Below are 23,059 nucleotides of genomic sequence, written 5' to 3'. Positions count from 1 at the left end.
GGGAAAAAGAACACCCATGGAGTAAACTTTGCCTCATCCCATTCCTCATGAAGATAATTTTCAGGTGGCTTCTCTTCAGCTCCACAGAGGGTCCTTGGCATGTTTATTCCCCAGTTGCCCACAGAAGTGATCAGCTCTATAACACATTCTTGACTTGGCTTTCTCTCCTTCCCTATTTCATTCTTCCTTGTCTTCCATTCATTCTTGAGATCCATTACCCAAAGAAACTACCTCCATGCAAACCCTTGTCTTGGTTTCTGCTTTTGGGAGACCGATTTCGTGAGATTTCCTTCATCTCCACTTTACCATTGAGCCTACATTTTGCCCAAGGCCAGATGGTGAAATGAAAGGACACTTGGTGAATGTCTTCAATGCCTCATCACAAAGGTATCTTAACCAGGCAGTTATCTTGAAATCTGGACAATTTCAAGATTCACTTCACGTGAGAGTGAGTCCACTTTTGGAGGACTTCCTAAAGGCTGGCCAACACAAAGCCTTCTGTGAAGACAAGTTCCTCAGGGTCAGTGACAGCCTCCTCACATTGGATCCTTGGTAAAAACAAGTCAATAGGCACTGAACTGTCAATGTTGACGATCTGTTCCAAAATAATCTACCATTATCTTTTCCAAGCACTTATTAAGCTGCACAGCTGTTTTGTTTCACTAAAAATAATATGTTCTCTATCACACCTTATTTTAAAGTCATTTTTCAGCCGAATATCTGTAAACATAGTTTGCAGAATTCCTAATTATTTCACTATATGCCTTCTCTCTCACTCTTTCCAAGATTCTATGATTTAAGATACCTTTACTTTGACTAAAACACTGGAATATCTTCTGTGTCATAGAGAGTATTTGGAATATGAATTCTCGGAGGATAGGCATTATAAAGATGTCTTTCATCTTAATATATCCACAGCACCTTGTTCACAGAAGATACCTGAATGTTTGTTGAATCAATTTACTTGAGATCTTAGCAGGTCCAGCTGTTGAGTTTTTTCAATATTGGTAACTCAGCAAATCTGTCTGGTGGTTGTCTGTCAGTCAGTATTGACTAAATTAAGCCCTAATAACACAACTTTATTGTATTAACACACTGAGATTTAGCAGTTGTTTCTTGCACTACATGTCCAAAGGACAGCAGGGGAGTTCTCTTCAACAAAGTCACTTAAGGATCTGGAATGAGAGGTTTCATCTCAACATATACTTCTATGATCACACAGGCAAGAAAAGGAAATATGGCAAATTAAAGACCGGCCCTTAAACTTCCACTCAGAAGTGACAGACAGTGCTTTGCACTGGTTTCTTCAGGCAAAGCAAGTCATATAACTAGCTTCAGAATTTTTTTTAAACAATGTACTTAGTAGTTTTCACCAGAAAAAAAAAAATGTAGCATGAATTTGTAATTATGTATTTTCCCCTGAATTATCTTGGCTCCCTACTTCACTTTAGAAGAGACGTATCAACCTAAAAGCAGAGGTTTATACTGCACAAATAAAGAGTCAAAAACCAAGACAAAGGTATGCAGTTGCAAAATGGCCATTTATTGCCTACAGGGGAAGGAAAGGGAGGGAGAGAGGGGAAGTACACAGGTGCAAGGAAACAAGCATATATTTAGCCCTATACATCATGTGTGAGCAGTAACCAATCTCCAAAATGGAAAAAAATATTTTGTTATCTGACATAGTAGTTAAGGTTCTTAAGCACCTCCCTTCTGAGCTGCCACAAGATTTAAAAGGCAGGACTGCTTTTTTTTAGTCAATGTTCACATTAATGAAAAAATACTACCAACCGTGTCCTTTTGCACGCACACTTTGTACAGTGTCTATTGTGAAAAACATCTCAGCTGAGCAGTTTTGGTCAAGATTCAGACCTCATCAACTGTTTAACTGTAATAAATAGAAAAATAAAGCAGCTGGTGATTTTGTCAGAGAGAATGTGTTCAGTAAGAATAGAACCACTTTCTCCAGGGATGGCAGAGAGTGTTAAATGGTTAAAACACCTATAGAACCAGTCTATTAAACATTAAACACTAGCAAGCTACAATTACATGGCACTTCATTAAATATTCTAATTTAAAAAAAAATCTTAGATTTTAAACTGATTACTGAAACACAATAACAAGTTGATTTAGTCCTTGGCTTTTTCTTAGAACAAAAGCAAAGTAAATATACAACCTAAAAGAGCAGAATTTGTTTTGGAATAGTATCAATGGAAACTACCAAGTATTCAGGGAAAAAGTTACTAAAATACCTTGCTTGGTTTTACAGTCATGTGCTTTGCTTTCCAACCATTAGAATTAGATAGTTACAAAAACACTTTATAGGCCACAGAATGACTCAAATGTATGCAAAATAATGAATTCTTTAACTTAATGCCAGGTAATGAAAATAAATTAACCTTTCCCTACTCAAAATGATAAATTGAGTGGAAAAGTAGATTGTCCCATGGACAATTAGTTGGCACTTGTTATATAGTTGAAAAAAATCACAACAGAAGATATAAATTAATCCATGGTGAATTTGACCGACACCCTGGCCCTTATAGAGAAAAAGTACATACACACTCTTTTAAAAAAAAAAAAAAAAAAAAAAAGCCCTCCATACTTCCCCACTCCAGAGACAACAAAGCCAAAGATGAAACATTCAACCTTCTCAAAATATTCCAAGTAGTTCTATTGAACTCTGTATCTCAGCTTCTCCAAGATGAAAAAGTTGTTTGCATTTGGACAACTGTACGAATGCCCATAGTGCACATCTCAGTGCTGCTGGTGTTTAAGAAATTTGTCACTCATAACCCTGAACAATTCCAGATCCAGCGTGCAGTAACACAGCCATCCAAATCCCTCCCCTCAAAAAGTTGGCAGAGCACCGCTCAGGAATTTCACAGGTAAGGGAATATATTTTTAGCAATTTAAGCACAGAGAAAGGACAGTACAGTTTCTAAGTAAATACAAACCCAGATACTGCATCACTTACTGCATCAAGATTGAAACAAGCAGCAGGATACTAAGTCTGTTTGGTAAGAAGCAAAGCCATTGTTTGACATCAATGCTGAATCAATTTTGTGACTTCAGGTAACTATAAACTAATTAAATGTGGTACATATAACAATTGATAGCTTGAAAGAAAATACATGTGATTTGAAATTAATACGAAACTGAAATGAGCAAGAAAGGACCACTTCTGCGAGGGTTACCATGATTCTTATGCTTTAGAGTTAAAAGTGACAGACATACAACTGGAAAATTATCTAAATTTTGAGAGATTGTTCTAACAAAAATAACTAGTAATAGGCACCAAACTAGAGCCTCTGAAAGATTCTGAAAGCTGAATGGACCATGCTACCACCATGCCAAAAGAGTCATATCACCTGGCATTTGTATATCCTTTTCATAATGTGATTTGTTTCTGATGACATACTTCTAAATGCAGTTCAATGCTACTCAGTTTATACAATGTACCATAAAAATTAACAATAAGCACAAATGTCCTTATGTCATATGCTTTGAAAGTGAAAACTATTTTGCTTAAAAAATATTCCATTACTTCAATGTCATGTCTGTTGAACGAAGAACTCAATATGCTTATTTTCCCTTGGTTTCAAGAAAAACCCAAGTCTAACCAAATGTATGCCACAAGGAACTGCCAACTGGGTTAATAAAGCTTGGTATTTTCCTGGTATCACCCTATTTCCTGGTGTAGGACCTGTGGTTTAATAGAGACATTTACATAAAAAAGGTATTTGGTTAAAACAAGAAATATGCATGCTCTTCCTTACCACCTTCCTGGAAAGAACTGCTTTTTTTCTTTCTTTCTGTGAATCTTGTTCAAGACATCCTGTAGTTTAGATATATGGGCTGCTTCTTTTTTACCCTCAAGCTTTTAGGTGACACTTATAAAATAAAGGTGAGCATATCATTCTATAAAATGAAAGATGCTCTTCGCATCCTGTTCTTAAACAGATTAGAACTTTGGTAAATAAGACAGGTTAAAGATGTACTAAAATGTTTGAATTAATTTTGGTGATCATGATGCTATTACAAAATTAGAATCACCCAAAGCAACCATAGTATAAAAGTTCTCATCTGCCTACAAATTTAAAACTTTAGTTCAAGTTTCTGGCGTCCCTAGTTAATTTGTCTACCTACAGTTCACACAGTTCTCCAAACATGATATGACTCAAAGAAGGGAAAGGTGTAAATGAATATGCTACACATTAGAAAAGTGACCTTTTTTAAAGGGTAGGGCAGGTGGGAAAAAGAATATCTTACCAATGTGAGAATTCACATTTCTGTCAAAATGTAAGTATGTACGAGTGCTATTTTGAAAATGTGCCATAAAGTCTTTGCTTGCTATAAAAACCATTATTTTCCAAAAACTGGTCAGCATATTTTGCAAAGCTATTAAAATATCTCAGAAACAGAATAAAAAAGCTTAGAATCAAATAAGCATTGGGACACAGTCGATTTTATCATTAGAAAATCTAGCCATGTATTAGGAATGACATAATGATATGGTTATATGCCTCTGGTTCTTCAAAGAACATATTTAGCCTATTCTTCCCTGTGCTTTCTATACTCTGCTGTTTCATACTAAAAGTATAGATGGCATTAGTGATTTTTAGAAACGCTTGGAAATGCAAATACAAACTTAAATTTTCACCCATTTAACAATATAAACTTAGAATTTTAAAATGGAACACTGTATTTGCCCATGTTCCAGTTTTAATGTGCCACATCCTCAATTCTAATATAATCTACCATAGAATCAAGTGATATGAGCCTTAGATATCTTTCAACTTTCTCCCTTGCTTCTCTGTGATTTAATATATAATTTTAAAACACCAAAAAAAAAGGGGCAAATAAGAAACAGCTTTTATATTTTTGCCAAGTACACTAAAACACAGTGGCTTCTTTAATACATTCACACAGGATGCTAATTAATTAGTAAAATTAAATACCTGCCTATGAATATCAGAAAATTAATTTGAAAAGAAAGAGCTTGGAACAAGGCAAATGGGAGGGGAGGAAAAGCTGGTCTCAGAACCCATTGTGCCATACCTGACTTCAACATGTGATATTCAAACGAATGTTCACACGCCTTACATCAAAGAAATGAAACAAAAATATTCAGCTATGTTATTATACAAAATTTTTTTTACATAAAACATCATAAATCTGGAACAGATTTACTATATCTGAATTCTAAAAAGTTGCCTATAGAATGGTGCTGGGATTCTGTTCTCTGCTTGCTTTTAGGCAGTGCTGTTGCTTAAAAGTTGACACCAGGCACAATATTTTAAAACAAAATCAACAAGCAAGGAGCAGTAGGTGGATCTGAGCCTTTCCCAGATGTCAGGCCTGAGGATGCTGCAATATTCCCCATCAAAATGTGTAAAGCTATGAGGTGGATACTGATGCCTGAGAGAGTGGGTGACTTGACATGCACTTGTATGACTGTAATAATGGCAAACAGTACAGTCTTCTCTTCCTCAAACAATACTGTTTTAGTAAATTTAAAGAACATTCCAGTTCTTAGACAAATATCAAAATAATATTTAACGGTTTTAAAAAAACATGTATCACATTCTTAAAATGCCCAGATTTTCTTTTATCTTGTGATTAAAATATGCAGCAGCCCAATGGCATAAAGCTTAACTCATTCTGATAACTAGAAAGTATATAAGCATATATATTTTACTTTCATTGAATATATATATATATGTCATTCACCTCTTCCTTTTGGCTTCTCACTGCCAAAGTTCCAAATGGCATGCGGTTTAACAAGACAATGCTGAGGAAAGCAGCATTTCTGATCATCTGAATTGGCAGCTCAAAACAGATACCACTCCTTTTACAAAGGGAACAAAGGGTGAAGGGTATGTGAAATTTGGGCAGTGGGCTAAAGGGAAACCGTGCACATGAAATTTGGGTTACCATGCCCCAAGTGTGTACCACCCAAAACATAACACAATTACCTACTTCAACAGAGCTACTACCAACATTTACTAAAACCACATTAAAAATACACAGGATAATGAATGGTTTGAAAGAGCGCATTTGAAGCAGAGAGAACCCAATTACACACCTTCCTGCAACAGAGTGCCTCGATCATACACAAAATAAACTTAAGCTGTTTACAATGTTTCCCATTTTTTTTATTTTTTCCCTCTACATTTAACTATTAAAAAAGTTTTTTATTAATAAATGGGCTCCTCTGTGGTTCATATACAATCATAAGTGAACTTTAAATTCCATTTTATACAAACATCTCAAAAAATATTGGGAGTGAAGTATGGTAGGAAATATTGCTCACATTGCTAATTAACATGCGTATATGAAAGGAGGAAAATGTTTTGTTAGTGCATATACCTCCAGAGCAGAAAACCCACCCAAAACAAAAGATCTAAAATAAAACATACAGTAGCTGATTACAAAAAAAGGTAATGTCCACAAAATTAAGTTTTTCATGCTATTCTACTTTCCAGTACTATGCTTCAGGTAATCAATTTGCATGGCTAGATGTTGGATACTTGAGGTATATAAGAAGGGAAACCTGCATGTTGAGGAAAATCTGTCATCTTAAGGGTTGCTTCTTTTTGTTTATTCTGGTACTTTAACATTTTTAAAAGATATTTTATTTACATCAAAATTCACTGAACTACAATGACATCCCAATTATAATAGATGACAAACAACGCCTCTATCACTAGGCACTTTTAAAAGGGAGTTTAGGCTTTACAGAACCCTTCTGATGCAATCCCATGTATGGTATGACATCATCCCACCACCCTCGTCCCACTAAAATTACCCTCTGGGGAAATATTACCTTATATAGCCTGATTAATTTACTATGGAAGAAATTAGCATAAAATGACCAAAGTAAATGCATCATTTAAGACTAATAAAACAGCCTAAGATGTTAGGTTTGAAAGAGGAGACAAATTGTGTATATTTAAAACTAATTAAATAATTTAAATTTGACCTGTACTTTATATATTAGTGAGACACAAATATAGGCTATTGTCTTTTAAAATTTCATTCACATAATGGAAAATTTCTTGTTTATTAAAAATATCACATTTTGAGACTAGAAACAGTAAAGTGCATGAAAAGTTTAAAATATAAATTTCAGAAAACTCTTATAGCAGCAAAAAAGCAGAATAAAGAAAAACTTAAAAACACAGACACAACCTTTTCCTGTTACTGTGCCATAATTAACATCAAGTAGCCAACCAATTTTTCCCCAGAAAACAGTATTCTGTTCACTGCCTCTTGAGTCACAGATTTTCAACTGGCCCCTCCTAGGCAAAAAAAAGATTCCAACATACCTAAAGGCATCAACAATTGGGAATAAACCAGTAGCTTCTTAATTCAACCCTGACAGACAACTGAAACAAAGATTAAAAGCATATGATGGCCATTTGGCAGCTAGAGTCAGGAAAATGACCCAACGTTTTCAACTACTGCCCCAAATTTGTTCTCTCTCCCAAATCCTTTGCACTGTCATCTCAAAAAACCAACAGCCACATAATCCATGTTGGAAACACATAAAATATCTGTATGATTTTCCCCATCTGAAACTTTGATCAAGGCCTTTTTATTCAGCAGATTTTTTTCTTCTTTTAACATTTGACTATAATGGCAAAAATGATATAGGTCATATAACATCTGTTTTCCTGGCACAACCAGACAGAAAGAAGGCTGAATTGGAATAAGGAAAAATTCATTCTGTGGGCATCCTAAACATACCGCATTCTCTTCTCAAGGTATGTGGCAATACAGATTACTTACTCTTTCTCTATAAGTAAACTTGAGAGACAGGCTTAGAATTAATACTTCCAATAAGGCTATATAGACAGGACAAAAAAAATAAAGTGATTCCTCAAAAAACTCCAAACCAGCATTTGGCCAACAAATTGTCATGTGGTGTTACATGCTTGATTATGAAAGCATACTGTGCAACCACCTTTAATTTTTCAAATTTTCTTACAATGTATAGAGGCTATATCATAGTTTATGTACAGAATAAGCTAACTTAAGTACTCTGTTAATGTGCAAATGACTTGGGAATCCAAAAATCAGTTATAAAGGAAAAATTCAAGGTTTTCTCTGGAAGGCATATCATCATTCAGTTTAAAATACTGCATTTATAGTTTTTAAAAATTGCCTTTTATAAAATGATTGGCTCACTGAAACCATTCAAAAGAAAGTATTTGTTTTGGAAAAACAAATACACTGTTGTTGGGTCTCAAATTGGTAATTTATCAGTTTTGAATGCTGGCTCTTAATACAATATAAAGAAGGTCCAATTTAAAAACATGTTCAATTAAAATTTTGGAAAGAGAGTAATACTTTGGTTCCAGCCCTACTGCCAAATGATACCAATATGCACAAAAATGTGTACAAAGTCTTACAGCAAACACATAATGAAAGAAACCTGAAGAAGCAGCTTAAGGATGGCCATACTTCACTCCTACATACTTTGATTTACAACTGTACAGGTCCATAGCAACAGATCCCCGTCTTGGCGGGGCAGTACTCCACTACCTCCGATTAGGCAAGTGAACACCATTGACAAGAGGCAGGAGTGGAGGGTGGAGTTCAAGTTGTGTTAACAGTGAGAAGTGGTCTGAAGGGATGTGAGGGTGTGGACACCCAGTGATGTTGTTCTCAACCAGCCATTGAGGATCTAAAGGCCCCAGGACACCAAGCACGTTCATATGAGTCTTGGAATAGAAAATGTAGTCAATCACGCCCTGGAAAGAGATTGGGGATAGGAAAAAAAGAAAAATTCAACATATATAAAGAACAATCCATAATTTATAAAAACTAAAAAACTGAATACCCTTTCTTCTGGTACCTGTTGTCTTGATAGTGGGTCAAATAAGGCTCAAATATTCAATGGGTATTACATGAAATAAAGGTGGCTCAATAGGGAAACACAGCACGCTATTGGAATTATAAATCCTTCCATTTGTGTGTAAGTGATAATTTGAGAAGCTAAACACATTAAATTATGTCTAGTCATCTTTAGAATTGGCCTGCTTGGTTTAGTGAAATCCAACATATCAGTATAAATATAATGGAGCCTGTACTAATCCTATTGGCTATAATAAGTAGAAAATAATATTTATATAAGCACATACATAGTTAATGGTATTATTTTCAATTATTTGCATATCAAGATATCCAAACACACCTGACTGAAGCTGTAGTAAACCATGTTTATGGATTTGCTAATCCTAGTTTAGCTTTCCCAGATTTGCTATATACATACAAAACACTACACAGTTAACTATTCTATTCCTAATTTAAAATACTCATTTTCACAAATACTGGAATATGTGTAAATTCTGGATTTCCTTGCTACATAAGGGTAACTCAGCAAAAATCATTCAGCAGGAAGCCATACATAGCAGTTTTATCTCTCAGAGCTAGATGACTTGATTTGTCTGATCAGTAAGTCTAAAACCAGGGGGCTTTTATTATCCCAGGTTGTGTATGCAAGGCAGCAAAATCAAATTTCTTCCTATCTAGTTCCTATTCATATCAAGACAGCCTGAGCCCAAGTAGGGAGAAATATTTCTACACCTGTAAAAACCTATTTACAAATACTATACATGAGTTCCAGCCAATACTTTAACTGGTATAATAATGAAATGGGCTACTTAAAAAATAAAAACTTTTAATGAAAACAAATTTTTTTATTGTGAGATTTTGGACACAATCATTTCAGTTTGTTGATTTTCATTTGACCAATATCAAAACACCAAAACGGTTCCTCTTCTAAGAGACAAGATTCAGGTGCAGTGTCTCATGCCTGTAATCCCAACCCTTTGGGAGGTGGGGACAAGAGGATGGCTTAAGTCCAGGAGTTCAAGACCAGCCTGGTAAACATAATGAGACCCAGGTTTTTATGAAAAATTTAAATATTAGCCAGGTGTAGCGGCAGGCACCTATAGTCCCAGCTACTCAGAGGGCTGAGGCAGGAGGCTCACTTGAGGCCAGGAGTTTGAGGCTACTTATAATTGTCCCACTGCTTTCCAGCCTGGCTGACAGCAAGACTCTGTCTCTTAAAAAATAATAATAAAAGAAAAGAAACAAAAAGAAGCCCTTATCCAACCTTACTTTACCACAAATTAAGGAACTTACATGAGTCCAGGGGACTCCAAGTTTAAACAGTCAAAAAATGATAGGATCATAAGATATTATCCCTTCATTTTGGTTATAATGCCTAGTTTTACAGTGATATTTTAGAAAATGAGTTAACAAGGATCACGGTAGTTTTATTTCTCCTTATGAGACAACTTTTTGCTTCAATTCTAAAATAAAACACGTGAAATAATCTCAATTACTTATGTTGAATAAAATCTCCTATAGGGCCGGGCACAGTGGCTCATGCCTGATGCCTGTAATCCCAGCACTTTCAGAGGCCAAGGCGGGCAGATCACTTGAGGCCAGGAGTTAATTACCAGCCTGGCCAACATGGTGAAACCTCCTCTCTACTAAAAATACAAAAAAAAATGGCTGGGTCTGGGGGCATGCATCTGTAGTCTCAGCTCCTAGGGAGGTCAAGGCACAAGAATTGCTTTAACCTGGGAGGCAGAGGTTGCAGTGAACTTAGAACATGCCACTGCACTCCAACCTGGGCGACAAACCCTCCTACATCTTACAACCTTATTAGAGTGCCGTCATGCACATCAACTGCTAGAGTTCTTTGCAAAGGTAGGCCCCAAGAAAAAGTTAAACACTCCAGGAAGTAAGATGCTTTTAATTGAATGCATCACTTGTAACTATTTTCTTGGTTTGAAATATCCAGAGTAAAAACTCTTATCAAAACTCTTAGCCAGGTTATGTCTGTGAATTCACCCAACATATTTGTACATATGCATCTATGAGGAGGATCCCTAACTTTGATCATATGCACAAAGAAGGTTATAGACTAATGACTTTTAACCCTTTTGAGTCAGTTTCTTTTTTAAAAGATATAATACTAATAATGTGGGAAAATGCACTCTTTATATTAGTAAAGACTATTATTGTATAAGTCTATAGAAGTGTATTTGAACAAAAAGTCAAAACACAACAAAAATATTAATAGTCTGAGTTACCATTATGCTAAGCTTTTTTAAAAGAATGCCAGAAAATTACAATATCAATTTCATAATGTAACAGAAAAGTTTACTATTTGCTATAAAATAAAAGCTGTCCTTCCCTTTTTTTATTAAATGATTTGGGCACACCCTCAGATTAGAGGATAAACGTGGGGTGAGGAGCAGCAGCAGTAGGTTTGAATTAAGCTGTTTATTAAACTTACCTGGTCTGAAAGTAATGTTGAAAAAGGAGTAATTCTTCTAATTGTTTACCCTTCAGTTCATTCCAAATCAGTTTACAATTAAATGAATCTGAGCTCTAAATACCTCTTTTCTACATTTCTATCTTGTTCAAAGACCAAGAAAGTAAACAAATACTAAGCTAAGTAAACAAAATTTAACACCTCACTGATACAATGGCCCCTCACTAATACCATTGGATCTGCATTCAATGCTGATCACATGGCATTTTATATTTGATGTTACCTATCCTTTTTTACTGATTGCTTTCAATATTGGGATAGCATTAATTATGTAAAATATATGTATAAAACTGAAAAGTTCATTTTCTGTTACTTGGACTAAGAGCTCAATTCTCTCTACTCAGGTGTGCCCTTAGTCTCTAGCCATCCTTCCTTGAAATACTATTCTATCCTCTCATCCCATCTATCTATCCAGCCAGCCTATTTATCTTCCCATATATTACTCTCTCCCACCAACTTATACCTTTATCCTTCTCTCTGATCCTATCTTATACATCCAAACATCAAACACTCTCTGAGCCAGGCATTTTTCTAGTTCTTTAGCCATACTTATTTGAACAATGTAAATAGCTCAATAGGATTTTTGATTCAATTATTAACACATGTAAGAGCTTTTGAAGGACCGTCAATAAATAATTTTAAACAAGTTCAGATGACTGAGGAAGGTGGATTAATCTCCCAAATTGTGTTTCTCTGATTTTTTATTTACGGACAAGGAGGAAGTAAGCTTTAAAAAAGTCTAGGCTGGGCCCAGTGGCTCACACCTGTAATCCCAGTACTTTGGGAAGCTGAGGTAGACGGATTGCTTGAGCCCAGGAGTTCAAGACCAGCCTGGGCAACATGGTGAAACCCTGTCTCTACAAAAAAAAAAACCCTCAAATATACAAAAATTAGCCCAAGACCAGCCTGGGCAACATGGTGAAACCCTGTCTCTACCAAAAAAACCCCTCAAAAATACAAAAATTAGCCAGGCATGGTGGCACACACCTGTAGTCCCAGCTACTCAAGAGGCTGAGGTGGAAGGATTGCTTGAGCCCAGGAGGGTGAAGCTGCAGTGAGTCATGACTGTGCCACTCTAGGTGACAGAGCGAGACCCTGTCTCAAAAAAAAAAAAAAAAAAGTCTAGGCTGGGTGTGGTGGCTCACACCTGTAATCCCAGCACTTTGGGAGGCTGAGGCAAGCAGATGGCTTGAATCCAGGAGTTTGAGACCAGCATGGGCAACATGGCAAAACCCTGTCTCTACTAAAAATACAAAAAATTAGCTGGGCATGGTGGTGTGTGCCTGTAATCCTAGCTACCTGGGAGGCAGAGGTAGGAGGATGTCTTGAGCACACGAGTCTGAGGCTGCAGTGAGCAAAAATCTTGCCACTGCACTCCAGCCTGGGTGACAAATTGAGACTCTATCTTAAAAAAAAAAAAAAAAAAAAAAAAAGGGCTATGTGAAATAGAATAAAATTTTTTTCTTTTTACCTACACACATACCTCAACAATAATAATAGTTGCAGAATTACTAAACACTTATTTTCATCAGGAACTTTATCACAGGTTTTCTGGGTTATACTGGGAGATATATATCACTACAGTTACAAGGATAGGATTTAAGCTGTGGTAAACTGTGTATCATTATAAGGTATTCCTTTAAGCTTACATAAAAGCAATGATGTGCTAGAGTCAGCTAGTACTAGCTTTCTTAGCACCTCTTCCGAACTCTGTGTTCAATGGTATCATGTTGGGAGACAGGATTCTGCTACAGAAGTACTTAAACCACAGAAATCGGGAAACACCACAAATCAGAGCTTTTTCCCAAAAAGCTCATTATTAAATATTTACCAGCACATCACAACATATGAGTGGCTGGAACAAAATGAACTATCGCTGGATTGAATTATCTTTTCTAATAGCAAAAATACTAAATTAGATTCAATTTCTAAGCAATTTTTTTTCACTTCATGGTTATGAAAGCTGATTAGTAACACATGAATTTCTTTTCCTCCTCCTATTTGTTTCTTGGAAAGGAGCTAACCCACACAAAAATAGAAAAAGGTTATTGGAGATATAAGGGAGGCCATTTGTAAATTTCCTTTCGCATTTTATTAAATTCCCTCTAGGCTTCTTATACCAAACCGCTTTCTAACACTTGGATTTTTCCGGATAGTATAAGATTCTACTATAAATGCCTGAAATGCCAGAAAGTCAAAGAGAGGTACAATAGCAGAGCTACAGAAACACAGAGTGATCAGAAAACCAGCACTGGGAAAGAGATTACATAAAGCCACCACAATCTGTCTTTCTAAAGAATAGCTGGTCCTGTACAATCAGCCTTTCCATTTTTTTCATATTTGTCAAAAAATGTCTTCCTTTTAGAGTGTCCCACTGCCTAGGAATATATTAGTATAAATACATGGACATAAAATAGAACCAAAGTACAACCTTCTCTAACCCCATACCCAAAAGAAGCCTGAAAAATTTACAGATACTAAGACATCAATGGAAAGTAGAAAGAAAATCTTGAGAAAATACTATATAAATTCATTCAAAGTGAGTTTTGCTATATTCGGTGCTTTTCTGTGGGGTGGGGGGAGGGAGGTTACTGCTGAAAGTTAGGGATAGTTTGAGCAGGTGAGGGTTAACTACATTGATATATACAAAGTGCTTTGACCAGTGCCTGGTACCTAGTGAGCATTTTAGAAGTTTTTGTTATTATTTGAAATCTAAACAAACAAGAGAGCAAGAAGAATTTAAGACAACAATAGCCACAAAACCCAATAAACCTACTTATATTTAGGTGCATACTTAGCCTAGACATTTTAAGAATCTAAAAATTCCTGAAGATTATACAATTAATCATAAAGAATTTACACCTTTTTTGTTACATGCTTGTATCTGAAATAATTTCTACACCTGCCCAAAGGCTGCCACTCACTTTGAAATCAAAGGTGTAATTGGTGTAAGGCATCAAGTTATTTTCATAGGCGCTCTTAAGTTGGAAGCCATGTGTGATTCTCCCTTCTGAGCTTCCATTCTTTCCATTGCAGCTGAAGTTCATAAGACACTCATTGTACCTTAGTTCCTTGAAGTCTTTATGGTTGTCAGCTACTCCTCCATTGCTTAAGTATTCCACAACACCTGGTAGAATAAAGAGGCGACACTTCCATTTAGCATTTAGACCTTATACAAGGATTCACAGCCAAGACTTGTTACCAGGTTAATCCACCAGGCTCAGAGTAGTTTTCTTAGGTTAAGCCATATAAAACTGCCTTTTGTCGTTGTTTAAAAATAAAAAATCAAATACCAGCCATTTCATATGAGTCAATCAAATGAATCAAAGGATGTCTGCCTATTTCAGAACAAAATATATCAGGAACACTCAAGATATCCTTAGTTTTCTTAGTGGTTCTTCAGGCTGAAGATCATTTCCAGGACCTAGGATGGCATTCACCAGGAAGGTATTAACCCTAAATGTTTTTGGAAAATTATTCCAAACCACTATCTCTTTAGTATTTCCCCATTCTAAGCAATCAACAACTTTGTGAATACATAAGTAGAGCACATTAATAAAAAATCGTTTACAACAAAAACGGATTTTGCATCTTCAACATTTCAACATCTAATGTCAGCTAGACAATATCATTCTTTAGTTTGAGCTAGAGTGAGTTTTCTCAGTCTGACACTACAAAGAATATTATATGCCAGAAGTATACCACTTGGGTAAAAATACAAGGCTGAAGAGAAGAATAGCATTCAGAAAAGTGCACTGCTTCCACTGAATTAGCAAACATGAAAACAGTATCAAAACCCTTATGATGATTAGTGCACTGTTAAGAGTCATCTTTCTATTTGTAATAAGGATTGATAGTAAGATATAATGAATGTGTGATAAGCACAATATCAGTATTGTAAATAGCTCAGAAGGCACTATCATTTGTCTAGTATTTGCTACATGCCAGGCACTGTTCTAAGTGCTTTATTCATGTAAATCTCACAATTCTATGAAGTAGATAACATGATTCCCCCCTTGTTAAAAATGAAGAACTAGGCTGGGTGCGGTGGCTCACACCTGTAAAACTCCCAACACTTTGAGGGGCCGAGGTGGGTGGATCACCTGAGGTCAGGAGTTCGAGACCAGCCTGGCCAACATGGTGAAAGCCTGTCTCTACTAAAAATACAAAAATTAGCTGGGCGTGGTGGCATGCACCTGTAATCCCAGCTACTGGGAGGCTGAGGCAGGAGAATCGCTTGAACCCGGGAGGCGGAGGTTGCAGTGAGTCAAGACTGCACCACTGCACTCCAACCCTGGCAACAAGAGCACAACTCTGTCTCAAAAAAAAAAAAAAAAGGAAAAATGAGGAACTTAGTCACAGATTGCATAGTTCATAAGTAGCAGAATCAGGATCCAACCATGACAGTCTGGTAGCAAAGTCGTTTCACTACGTTGTGTTGCCAAATGACAGCTAACTGGTTTTAATAAGTCGAATACAATGGAAGAAAAACTTGCACTTGAGAGTAATTCAACTTGAGAAAGGATTAAGAAAGGAGCATGTGGTTAAAGTACCAATTAGGCTAGAGGTTAAAGACAAACATTTATAAACAACGATTTCAGCATTATTTGCTAAGAAGAAATAGATGTTTTCAAGTTCAGTGACTTTTTTTTAATATTCCAAGTGTAGGCATTTAGGTTATCTTATAGTAACCTTATTGTTACTTTAAGTAACTTAAAATAGCCTAGTAGTGATAATATACAAAATTTAGCATATGCTTTGGTATTGGCAAAAGAGTAATAGTCTAATGTTTTCCATTTGATACCTAAAATGTGGAAATTATTTTTAAAAAAGTAAAATGATAAAAGTTCAGACATAAAGTACTTCAGTGGAGCTCAAGAAGTAATATGAAGCCCTAGGATAATTTTGATCATTCTTCTGTAACTATTAACATTATCCAAATATCATTTAATGAATTCACTTAAAAGTCGCTAACATTATTAAACTAGATAGCGACATGTAATGAATATTTTCTGGCTGCCCCTTCAGATCACCCTTCTGCAGTACACTCTGTCCCTCGGGCAGCTGATCTTTATTGCATCAACTGCAAATCCCTGCCCGCTCTAGCTTCTGGTTGGATTTGATCAATGGGCAGCCTAGCAGGAGATGAGAGGACAGAAGCAGAGTGAGGTAAGAATATATATTCCCCTGGCTTCTTTTTGGTTTGCCAGGGATTGACCGCTTCATGCAATTCAAAGCCATCACTCCTATTATGTGGCCCTTTCCTACAACTGTATTTTTTCCAAGTTCTAATGACAGACAGCTCCCACCACTTTCCCTTTTAGGTAGAGGAGTGGTAAAGAGATCTATTACTAAATCCCCTAGTGGCAGAGTACTGCATCATTTATTGCTTTGTTTCCCTTAAACGAGCCAACATCTTTGGAAATAGCTTCTTTATTAAACTCTCTTCTATTACCTTATGTCCCATCCATGGGATTCTTACTGATACATTCCTTAATTTAGAAGAGAAATTATCTACTCAAAATTTAGGAGCTAGCTGGCCTCCGAACCAAGAGTAAAAGTGAAATTGACAGCAGTGAGGAAATGATGTTATAAATACCTGAATCTGGCAATGAGTTAAGATCTGCACATAGCACCAGCGGGATGGAATTAGGATCTGCAGTTGGGCTGCCAGGCCTACTAGAGGCTTTCTCCAGAATGTTTTTAACCTCTGAGACAAACATCATGGTCTGGATGAGCTTCACATCAGAATACTCTGGGTCCCAGTGCATGTGGGCATTTGCCACTATAAGCAGCTGTTTGTCTGCAGCATGAATAGGCTTCATACCTAAATTTAAACATTACAAAAAGAAGACAAAGTTATGCTTTATGTTTGAAGAAATGTGGCATCCTCAGGTTTTCTCAATATGATCCATAGCTACTTCTTTACTCTTTTCCAAGAATTTATAACTTCCCTTTTATCTCATAAAGTAATTCTTAGAAGCTAAAGGGCTGAGATTCTGGTAATCCTACTATGGGAATTACTCTCCTAGATCAAGTTGGCAAACTGTAGCCCATGGGCTAAATCTGGCCCACAAATTTGGTACAGCCCTTTAAATATCTGTCATTTAAACAGCACAATAATGTAGTAAGGCAGGTTTTCAGTTGAGTTACCTAAACCTCAATTTAAATTCTTACTACTGTCTAGTACTCATTCACCTTGCATTTCCCAAGCACAACACAGCACAATTGTAATAGGTCAGTAGTAAAGGCAGTAAATTATATTAACCTATATATGATAAAATAAGAAAGTCATTTGCTACCTGAACAAATTCACACCACATACCGAAATAACATTATTTTTAAAATCAGAATTAGAGAGTAGTGTGCTATAAAAGTCTGGACACTTGGGTTTTAGACTTAGCTTTCTTACTAATTATTTTATGTAGTCTTGGGTCAGTAATTTAACCAGATTCTTTTGGGAAATGAAATATTCAACTAGAATATCTCTAAGGTTTTTTTTATTCCCATAATTCTATGTTTTTTAATTATGTTAAACATTAACAAAGTACTTTCCAAATGGTAGATGGAATACATTAAGATTTTTGAAAATTAAACTTAAACATAGTTAACATTTACTGACAGATGTCCATAAAATATTCAAGATATAAAACTATTAATACACATACTCACATTCTGTATGTTAGTAACTCTAGAGAAATCAACAAGAGCTATATCTAGAGTATGAATGACATGAGGGATCTCTCACTTTTTACTTTACATACCTTTAAACCATTGGACTATCCGTAAACATACAAATTTAATTTTTCTAATTTCTATAGAAGTGTCTCAAATTTTTCTATTGGAATATAAGCTTTGGGGGAAAAGACCTAATTTTCTAAGTCTACTAGTTTGGTAAAGTTTCTTTCCAGTCTCACCAACCTATAATTATCTTCAATGTTGAGAAAATAAGAAACTGAAGTATCTGTTGTATCTGACATAGTCACCTTTAAAGCAATTTGATCATAAGATAAATATCTGTAGCCAAATCTTCTAAGCTATCTTCTTTTCCTAGAAGTTTTATAGTGTCACTTTTAGCTATAGATTAAGTATTCACAATATTAAAAATTTTCCCCTTCAAAGAGCCATAAGCACTATATTACTAAATTCCCCTTCTATGAGTACAAGAGATACGTATTTCAGAACGTGAAAGTCTCTACTATTTAGAATTACTCTTCTGCAAATTAAAAGGGGAGTAAAACTCCAAAAGATATTCTCCACAATATCAGAAAAAAAAGTACCAAACTTTGGGAAGAATAAGATTGTAAAGGACATAAAAGTAAATAAAAACGGAGGGACTAAGAAAAGTAAAAAGTTCAAAATTTCATATCAAAGATTACCTTTGATAATGAATAAACTGAAGTATGGTGAGAAAAGAAGCTTTGACACATATGCATGGTCTGAATAATTCAAATCAATACTCCAGGCCAAAATAATCTTTTCGTCTACAAAAAGTACAGGGGAAAAAAAGCCCTGATGTGGTCTCACTCCTTTGTTGCTTAAAATGTACTAGTAAACAATGAAATGCTCAAAGGCAGGCAGTAGGAAGGATAAAAAAGGTCTGTGTATTAAGTACATAATGAGTTTCTGACTCTGAAGGAAGCTATAAATAATCTAAAATGCTAAAGAAAGTACCATGTAGATAAAAGATCCTGCTCTTACCCTGACAATGACTGAGATGTAACAAAGAAACTAGAGGAAATGTGCCAAGTCCTTAACCTTAAAGACAAAAGAATCACACTCAAGAAGCTAAAAATATGATTCAAAAAGAGGGCCAAGTCATCATAATTTCTAAATTCAGCCTAACCAAAATATTGCCTATTTAAAAGAACTGTTTGAGATTAATGGCATATTAAAAAAGACTTTACACAGATTATCTGGTAAGTAAAAAAGACTGTGATAGAGAGCACAAAATATCCCAACAAATATATGATGCTTTATACAATGGTGCTATTTTCCTGCCCATATCCCTTAACTTTCCTCAAAAGAAAATAACTTTGCAATAAATAACAGCAAAATTCTCTTCACTTGTTTTGAGAAGGAAAAACTTGGGATGGTGTTTATTTTTAGTAAGAATATTTTACATTGCACTCACCTGCTCCAAATAGTTCTTTGTGGACCTCTAATACCACAGCGACACCAATGTTATCTTTTGTCATCACTCTGTTCAGCATAGCTTCGGATCCATCTGAATTAGCCATCGCCACTTGGTTAAATTCCACTGTATGCTTCTGCACCAATGTAAATCTAAAAGGTACATTATTATAATAATTTTAGGCACCTAGACTATCATGCTGAAAGATATTAACTGAAAGAAACATGACATTATGCATTGTCTTGTCATTTTCTAGCTGCAAGTGGCCATGTGATACAGTTCTGGCCACTAAGACACAAGAAGTCTGATTATTGTAAAAAGTTTCTCAGAGGCCCCACCTAACAAAGATAGCATATATATTCCTTCATGCTTTTATACCTTGCCCCTTACAGCTAGTGCTCGGAGAAATAATAACCATCTTGTGACCATGAAATATGAAGCAAGAAGGCAAAAGCCAACCTTCTAAAGATGGGGAAGCAGCTGAACCAGTTCTGGACTGCCTATTTCTGGACTTCTTGTGTGAGAAAATCACCCTTCCCTCATTTGTTTAAGCTACTGCTAGAATTTTCTGGTATTTAAAGGTGCACATAATCTCAACTAAGTTAATGAGAAAAAGATAAAAAGAATACAATCCACCTACCCTGTTTGTAGTTTTATTTCTACCACATCAAGATATGTGTCAACAAAATGCAGGGGCACACCTTTATCTCAGCTAAAGAGTAACTGATTTTTCCATCTGACTTTTACTAGAAAGTTGCAATGGGGTATAAGTATTCTGAGAAACAGATTCTGCAAGATGAAGAAATGACTCTCTCTGTGATTACAGCTTCTGCACTAATAATATTTTCTTTCCTTCATTAATGCCAAATTATTAAGTATTGTAGAGTTGTAGGATTTAATAGAATTAGTTTAGTGCTGACATTTAATCGCAGTGGGATCTTGGTCAAGTCATTTAACCTTTTTCAGTCTAATTTTATTAATTTGTGAAATATTTATAAGTAATCAAAATCTACTAAATATATTACTTGCACTAGGTGTTCAGTGGAGAGAAGACATATTTAGTCTCATAACAGATCCCCTCCCCACTTTCCTTCAAGCTTTGAAAACAGAAGCTAGTTTCTGTTTCTTCAAAAATATTGACTTACTATGCCACAGGATGCTGTACTAAATGAAGCAATATTCCCTTCCCTCCTCCAATTCTGGATGTGTCAGATGGGCTGACAAGTGTAAAGGGTCAGTTTATGTGCCTATTTCTAACCCAGAGTGCTTAAAGTGACTATAGTTTCTACCCCCTAAAGAGGTAATCTATAAGCTTAAATATGAAAGATGAAAGTTACTAGGGTGAAGAATGGGCTTAAGAGCATCCCAGGTAGAAGATGTGAAAGGTCCTGAGACAGCAAAAAGCATTGCAAGTTTATGTGTTAGAAAAGAATGGAAGGGTATGAAATGATGCTGAAGAGGAGAGATAAAAGTTCCAAGCCAGGACATGGTATCATTTGATTTATATTTTTTAAGATCACTTTAGCTGCTCAATTAAAGAACTGATAACTGGGACGCAGATTAGAAAGTCTGTGAGGTTATCTGAAAGAGAAATGATGGTGGCTTGAACAAAGGCAAGAGAAATCAAGAGGAGTAAGCAGATTCAAAATGTGTCCTATAGACAGGATTGACCATTGTCCATATCAGACTTCTTCAAACAATTTTAAGCTGTGGAATACCTTTTACAGTTTCTGGTGAGATTCCCACAGATAAAACAGATAAAAGCAGCATTATGTTAGAATAAATCAACCACTGAAAACAAGCAACCTATTTTGATGAGTATAAAAATTTGAAATCAGAGGACAGAGATGATATAGTTTTATATCAGTCTCAGTGACCAATTTTTGTATTTTGTTTTGGTTACAGAGTATTATTAAAAATCCTGATGCACACAGCTATAAATGGTAAATAACTGGCCCTATACTCAGAAAAAAGAAGCAGGCATGAAGAAATTTGATTCAGAGGTCTGCACCAAAAACAAGTTAACTAAGCAGTACTTTATGAACACGTTAATGATTTCCAAAATGTTAAAACTTGTATTTGAAACATGTGAATGAACATGTTATTTTCAAATTACAGTTCAATTATTCATATTTAATTTTTGAGATATCTTCTAAATATTCACAGAACTTCTATGGTATACTTACAGGAACCTAGGATTCTGTAAAAAAGTCTTAAAAATCCGGTTAATTATAATATTTTTATAACTGGAATAATTTTACTTCTACCAAAGCTAGGTCATTCTTTGGGGGGGAGGGGTGGGGGAGCACAGGACTCTAAAAGAAATATCTTAACTAAAATTTGCTTTCCTGTATTCTCCCATTTTTTCCATTAAACCTAGCTCTAGATCTTTGCTTTAAAAGAATATACATTAAATCTAATTTCTCTTCTAAATGACACCACTTTAAATATCTGACAGTAGATGTCAATGCTCTCCCACCCTCCATGTCTTCTCCGGAAAAGACATGATCAGTTACTTATATGATGTGTGATGTTGTTCATCTGAACAATTTGTTTAAATTTGCTCAACAAATTTAAATTGAACTGACAACTGGGTCTGTCTTTTTGAAAAGTTCATTTGAACAACTCAAGTTTACCCAAAGGTGCAGTACCTATAACTGGGCATAAATGAACTACAGCCTTCTTCATTTTTTAACTGTACTTTTGTTAATAAAGAGTAAAACTTCAGTTTGGGGACAGCCATATTAATTATAAGCCAAACAGGAACTAATATATATCTGAAATGTTTTGATCTTTTTGCTCTTAAACAAGGTCTTGTCAGTCCTGCATTTATAGGTACTTCAAAACACGTGGAAAAAATGATACATTAAATATGTTTATTGTGGAGATATGAGAACAAAGAAAACTAAGTCACTTATAACCCAATACCTCCATTTAAAAGTTAATATATTTCCCCAGACTTTTCTCTACACACATACACACACAGATATTTTTACGCAATTAGAACAATACTATCCTATCAGGGACATTTCCTATAACATTTAATATTCTTCCAAATCAATTTTGATGACTGGATTATAGTCCACTCTACAGATTCACCATAATTTATTTAACCTGTGTTGGACATTTAAGTTACTTCTTACACATTTTAACTAATGCCGTAATGAACATTGCTACATATATTTTTCTGTGGTCTCAGCTGATTCTTGTCCCTCCCTCTTTTTATTCCTTCCATTAATAATCTAAGAGCAGCAATCTTTACCTCAGTTAAGTATCACTTCATGAATTTCTGCTCATTAGTTCACCTATTCGGATATTAAGTGCTCTGAAACTTCATCCTATTTAATTTTTAATTTTTACAGATATATAAGACAGGTGTACAAATTTATGGGATATAATTCTATTTTTCTATTGGATATAATTCTATTTTTCTAATAGATTAAATATCCCTGCCAGCTTTTGGACATTTATAAATGTTATGAGCATGCATTCTCTTCTCTCAAAATAAATTTCTCAATAGGACAGAATAATAAAAATAATAATGAAAGCTACCATTATTGAGGATC

At 35.3% G+C, this 23,059-nt stretch overlaps 1 protein-coding gene across 5 annotated transcripts in view; it reads right to left on the bottom strand.

The window, feature by feature from the left end:
- Window positions 1–1,522: 1,522 nt before the first annotated feature.
- The window catches only part of CNOT6L (CCR4-NOT transcription complex subunit 6 like), a 108,993-nt gene continuing 87,456 nt past the window's right edge, over window positions 1,523–23,059 (bottom strand). For all 5 annotated transcript variants that reach the window (XM_063610359.1, XM_063610358.1, XM_055297237.2 and 2 more), the window contains exons 9-12: window positions 19,494–19,645; window positions 16,959–17,186; window positions 14,284–14,486; window positions 1,523–8,759 (exon numbers count right to left, since the gene is read on the bottom strand). In XM_063610359.1, the coding sequence (XP_063466429.1) occupies window positions 8,547–8,759; window positions 14,284–14,486; window positions 16,959–17,186; window positions 19,494–19,645 (796 nt within the window). In that variant the 3' untranslated portion in view covers window positions 1,523–8,546. The remainder of the gene's footprint in view (window positions 8,760–14,283; window positions 14,487–16,958; window positions 17,187–19,493; window positions 19,646–23,059) is intronic.

This window comes from Symphalangus syndactylus, chromosome 10, assembly GCF_028878055.3.
Source record: "Symphalangus syndactylus isolate Jambi chromosome 10, NHGRI_mSymSyn1-v2.1_pri, whole genome shotgun sequence".
NCBI classification, from domain to species: Eukaryota; Metazoa; Chordata; class Mammalia; order Primates; family Hylobatidae; genus Symphalangus; species Symphalangus syndactylus.
This window is presented reverse-complemented; position numbering and strand designations above follow the sequence as displayed.